At 30.9% G+C, this 5556-nt stretch overlaps 1 protein-coding gene across 1 annotated transcript; it reads right to left on the reverse strand.

The window, feature by feature from the left end:
• Positions 1-613: 613 nt before the first annotated feature.
• On the reverse strand, positions 614-2680 carry LOC109790464 (putative polyamine oxidase 5). The gene has a single exon (XM_029269672.2). The coding sequence runs from the start codon at positions 2274-2276 to the stop codon at positions 678-680; it is 1599 nt and encodes a 532-aa protein (XP_029125505.2). The 5' UTR covers positions 2277-2680; the 3' UTR covers positions 614-677.
• Between the last annotated feature and the right edge of the window lie 2876 nt (positions 2681-5556).

The raw sequence follows: 5556 nt of genomic DNA on the forward strand, positions 1-5556 counted from the left end.
TAATAATAATAATGAATTCTGGTCTAATTCTTATTCAATTTCTCAAAAGTAGGTCCGCTGTGTTATTATACCTTACCTACGGATGGCCGTTTGGTTGAAAGGATGATTTTTTTTTAACTCTCATAAAAAAGTGCATTGGGCGATGCTTTATTCCCGATTGCGGCGAACTAAAGTTAAAACATAAAAGAGTTTCAATTATTGTTCCATGTAAAAACTCTGATCTGACTCAAACAAACGAGTTCTTTGCAGTTTCATATCAATGGAAAGGGTATTAAAATTACTTTGTATTCAAAACAGAGTTGACAGGCCATATTTTGTTTCAACCTGGAAAGAACCGGGTTTACCGGATCCTGTCCACTGGGGGACGATCATATCATGGATGTAGTTTCTAAAGCATCAGATTCTGAATTCAAGTAAAAGGACACCTAGTAGTTTGTTTCAATGATTTTACATGATATCAAACAAAAAGAAACTACAACCTATAGATGAAAAGAGTAATATGGGGATATTTTGGCTTCACTCTACACCTCAATGTCCTCATCTCACTTTTCATCTAATTATATTTTTTGGCAATCACTAACTAATTTCCCAAAGGAGAAAAATAAGAATAATATCATAGAAATTAATGATAACATATATGAAAGGGTAAAATACAAGTTGTTATTATATTATATATCTTAACACAATGAATAATGTTGAAGAAGCCTATTGGCTTCCCTAAGACCACTAAAGTAAGCTCCATGAGTTGTGGAATAATAGGTCCTGTGGGTTGCTTCCCCTGCAAACAAAATTTGAAGTTGTGGTGAAGCACAAGAGTGGCTACTGCTGCCACTTTTTGGCAATGGCTCAGCCATTGTATCAAAATCATCACCACTTGATCCAACTGTCACATGACTGTATGACCCTAAAAACAATGGATCTGTTCCCCATTGGCTCTTCAACACTTTGCTGAATTTCACCTCATATTTATGAGAGTCCACATTTCCATTGCAAAACACAAGTGAATGAGATAGGAAGCATGAAATTGTGTCTGAAACCCCTTCAATGATCTCTTCATCTTTGAGTGACTCTAGTGCCAGTGCTTCTTCCCCAGCAAACCAACCTAGGAGGACACTAGAATGGTTGTAGATTGGACAAAGGGATGCTGTCTTTTTCATCCACCAGGGTATTTTCTTGTGCCCTAACTCGGAGTGAGGTGAATGAAAAACCATATGCAAAAAGGGGAACCCTTTGGAAATTTCATCTCTTTTTTCATGTTGAGGGCTCAATTGCATAAACAACTTGTTAACAACACCAAAACCAAGCCTTGAAATAGCCTCAACCTTGAAAGTAGGTAAAGGGGGATGGAACATTAACATACCCGAATCATCACCACGAATTGCAGCTTTCAACACTCCCAGTGAAACTGTGACAATGACATGATCCGCAGACATAGTAGAGCTATCACAGAAATGTAGCATCACAGGCCTGGAACAGGTTCCATTTTCCATATTCATAGGCTCGTGTCCCTCTGGCTGCCATTCAATTCTTGTGACTCTTCTACCCAACTGAACTAAACCAGGTGGTAGCAATGATGCTAAATGTTCCATTATGCTCACGTAGCCTTTAGCAATTGTGATTTCTTCACCCGGAAACACTTGGTATTCACTTTCTGCACCATAATCCAAAGCGAACAAGTCAGCAGCAGATGTATGAGTCCTCAGTGTGTTCTCATGCATTGCAAAGATTGCTTCATCGAGTAACTTCTTGTTCCATTTTCCAAACCCTTTGAGCTCCTCTTCCTCTTTTGATGAGCCACAATAAGCACCAAGGCCTTGTTTAAGAAAAGAGCCAATACTAAGGTTTCCACAATCACCTTTGGTGGTTATTGTTGTTGACATGTTCCCTTGAAAATGATCAATGAGATTGTTGAAAAGCTTCTTGATGGGGTGAAGAAAGGAAGGGTCTAGCACAAAGCCATCTTCAGCAATTGTGGTGGCTTCATTTCCATTCCCATCCATCCACTCCCAAGGCTTGTGAGACTCAAGTGCATGGATTTGTTGGGCTATTTTGTGAATTGGGCTACCTTCAATTCCATGGATCCATGTAGCACCCATCTCAATCATGTCACCACCAAACTCTGACGTCTTGATTCTTCCACCAATCCTGTTTCCACCTTCCACAACACACACCTCAAACAAGTCTTTTGAGGCAGCCACACTGTGAAGCTTGTTGGCAGCAGTAAGGCCTGCCATTCCTGCTCCAATTATCACAATTCGTGGCTTCTTCACCACCATTGCTGTCACACCAATGAAACAACGTTTGAGGGAGGAAAAGAAATAGTATTACACAAGAGTGGTATGAGCTATGAAGGTGAGATTTGAGTAACTGAGGATGAATTTATAATTCAGCTTTGTGGTGCGTCACTGATCCAGCATCACATTATTTTTTGTTATTTTGTTAAGATTCAAATGTATATGTGTGTTTTCCCTTTAGAAAAATGTTAAGAGACCAAAGTGAATTGGAAGTGACATACTATGTTTCAAAATCAATGTTTTAAAAAGAGTTACGTAATAATTTAATTATGTGACTTTATTCAGTTGCCTTTTCTTAGTGATCTCTTTCCGCACACTAAAATTTATTAGCCCCTAAATCTAGTAAAGACAGAGGTCTACTTTTGCTTTATGTCCCTAAGAGTTTCAGTTGGAAATTGTTACTTGTGTTGTTTCTACAACGTGGTACTATAGTTTCTAGTGAGTAATAATTGAAAGACAGAGAGGTAGTACTGAGCGCTGTGGCCAGGTTTCCTTTACAGCGTGGAAAACTAACAAAACAAAACAAATTGTAAGGACAAAAGGATAAATCGATACGCCAACCTTAACATGTAGTGGGAAGTGGGAACCCATCGTTAACAACAACCACTTCATTATTTCATACATTTTTTTTTTTTTTAATGTTGGATAGCACTAATCTCACTCTCAATATCATGACTATTGTTTCGCACATGTCAAATATTAAACATGAGTTCCCATTAAATATCCTTCCAAAATATGTGAATGTAATTTATTCAATTTATTTGATACATTTTTTTTTCTATCTTTTTTCCTTCCATTCCCTTCTGTAAACGAAACGTAGAATACGTATCAAATCTGTATTTTAAGTTAGATTCATCAAAACAAAATATAAATGATTATCTCTCTTTATCTAACAATTCTAGTTATATGCCAACATAAATATCACAATTTTTTTTATTAGTAAAAAAGAATATAATAAGGACAACAACGTTCGGGCCTTTTGGCCTGAATAAATAAATAAATTTAAATATTTTCATAAATAAATTATTTAAAAAAAATTTATCGAATTAAATTATTTTGGCCACGTGAACATTTATAAGCAAAATGTCAATAGGAGTGATGACTTTATTTTACAAGGAAAACGTTAGTATAATTGACGTTTTCAGTTGAAAGAAAATTTGTTCAGAAAACGTCAATATTATTAACATTTTCAGTTGTAACAAAAAATTGTACTGAAAATGCAAGATTCCTGACATTTGTTGAACAAATTTTCCTTCAACTAAAAACGTCAATTATACTAACATTTTTCTTGTAAAATAAAGCCATCACTCTTGTTGACGTTTTGCTCGTAAATGTCTTAAACGTGGCTAAAATAATTTATTTATAAAAATATTTAATTATTTATTTATTTATTTAGGCCAAAAGGCCACAGGATTCGAAACTAAAACATTGTGTATATTATCTCACTCATATCATAATTCTTCTCTATATATAAATTATAATATTTTTATTTAATGAGTAAATACTTTTAAGAATTTTTCAATGAACATATTTTTAATTATTTGTTTAACCATAGTATTTTTAATGATTTTTTTAATCTCTTATTTACTATATCATGATAAAAATTATTTATCATAAATATAAAATATAATTTATATAATAAAAATATTTATTTATTACTATATAATACAGAGATTTGATTCATGATATATAACAAACATACAAGGCTGATCCGAGTATAAGGTCAATGAGACCCTTGCTTTGAGTCTCTTAAAAAAAATTATTTTACATTAATATGTTTATATAATTTTTTTCAAGGACTATAACTTAAAAAGTCACTTTTAATATTTTTCAAAACTCACTCTTAAAGGTGTATCTTTAAAAAAAAAATACAAATATAATTACTTTTTTTTTTCAAGGGTTATATCTAAAATATTTTGATTTTTATTAAAAAATATTATTATTAATTTTAAAAAAGTGTCAGATTTGTTTTAGACCTCTTGGACAGGTCACACAACATATATCCTAAATTGTTGCACTTCTTTTAGAAACAGGCCTCTCTTGATCATTTAACCTTAAACAAATTATATATAAGAAAGTATAATTATTGATGTTGTTATAAACTAGAAAAATAATTTTAAAATAAATATAATAATATCAACTTTGTTTCTATTTAAAGATTTACAGAAAGCAATAAACACTATGAATTTTTTTTTTTACATTTCCAATATAAATCTATAAAAATATAAAGCAAACTTAGATATAATTATCAGTAAAACTATAAAAAAAATATTTCTTACCACAAATCATTATTCATTCAAAGTTCTGTAATTATTATTTAAGCCTAAAATTTTTTCCTACTTTAGATTGCAATACTATCTCCCATAAATTTTTACTTATCAAAAATAAAAATTCTTTCAATCAAACTGTATACAAGTATATGAGTATGAACAAACTAATATCTATCAGCGAAACCCAACTGAGGTATATTTGTTTTAGATTTTAGTAGAATTTATTTTGAAACAATTAAATTTAAAATAGATATTTTATAGTTTATAATGATATTTTAAAGTGAATTAATAAAATTTAATTTTAACTAATTACTAAAATATTTTTTAGAATATATTTTGAATCTTATTTTTGGAATTCATTTCCATGAGAAAAAATTATAGATTCAAAATGTGATCAACCAACTTAACTCTGCACAATTAATAAGTCATTGATCTAAGTGAAAGTAAGATTTTGAATTTATTAAATCTTGAAGATTAAAAAATTATAATTAAAAAAAATTCTTCGTAAAGATTAATATTCATATCAATAAAGTTGATGAACAAGAAACTCCAACACAGCTGCATGAACTATATTATTTTAGCGTGAACTAGTTTTCGGATATTAAAATTAACAAACAGGCATCAATAATATAAACTAAAAAAGCTAAGTAAATTTACAGCTAATGAGTTTCCGTAATTAGTGTCCAGCGACATATAAAAAATTAGAACCAATCAGATATCGAAGAATAGTCATTGAAAACAGTGACATGCATAATATAATTTGCTTTAATATCTTTTATAAGCGCAGTCAATCTTTTCAGCAATAGCTCCTTGATAGTAAGGCATCATTATCTTAATCTGATAGTAATTAACTTGAGGTAATGTATCGTTATCACAATTACTCACTTGTCAGTAACATAGTTCCTTCTTATAAGTGGAGAAAATTAAACAAATAAAAAAAATTAGTGAATTGTTAGAAAATTTATATTATAAAAAATAAAGCAAATTTTTAC

Source organism: Cajanus cajan, chromosome 5 (assembly GCF_000230855.2).
Source record: "Cajanus cajan strain Asha chromosome 5, NIPB_CcT2T_4, whole genome shotgun sequence".
Taxonomy (NCBI): domain Eukaryota; kingdom Viridiplantae; phylum Streptophyta; class Magnoliopsida; order Fabales; family Fabaceae; genus Cajanus; species Cajanus cajan.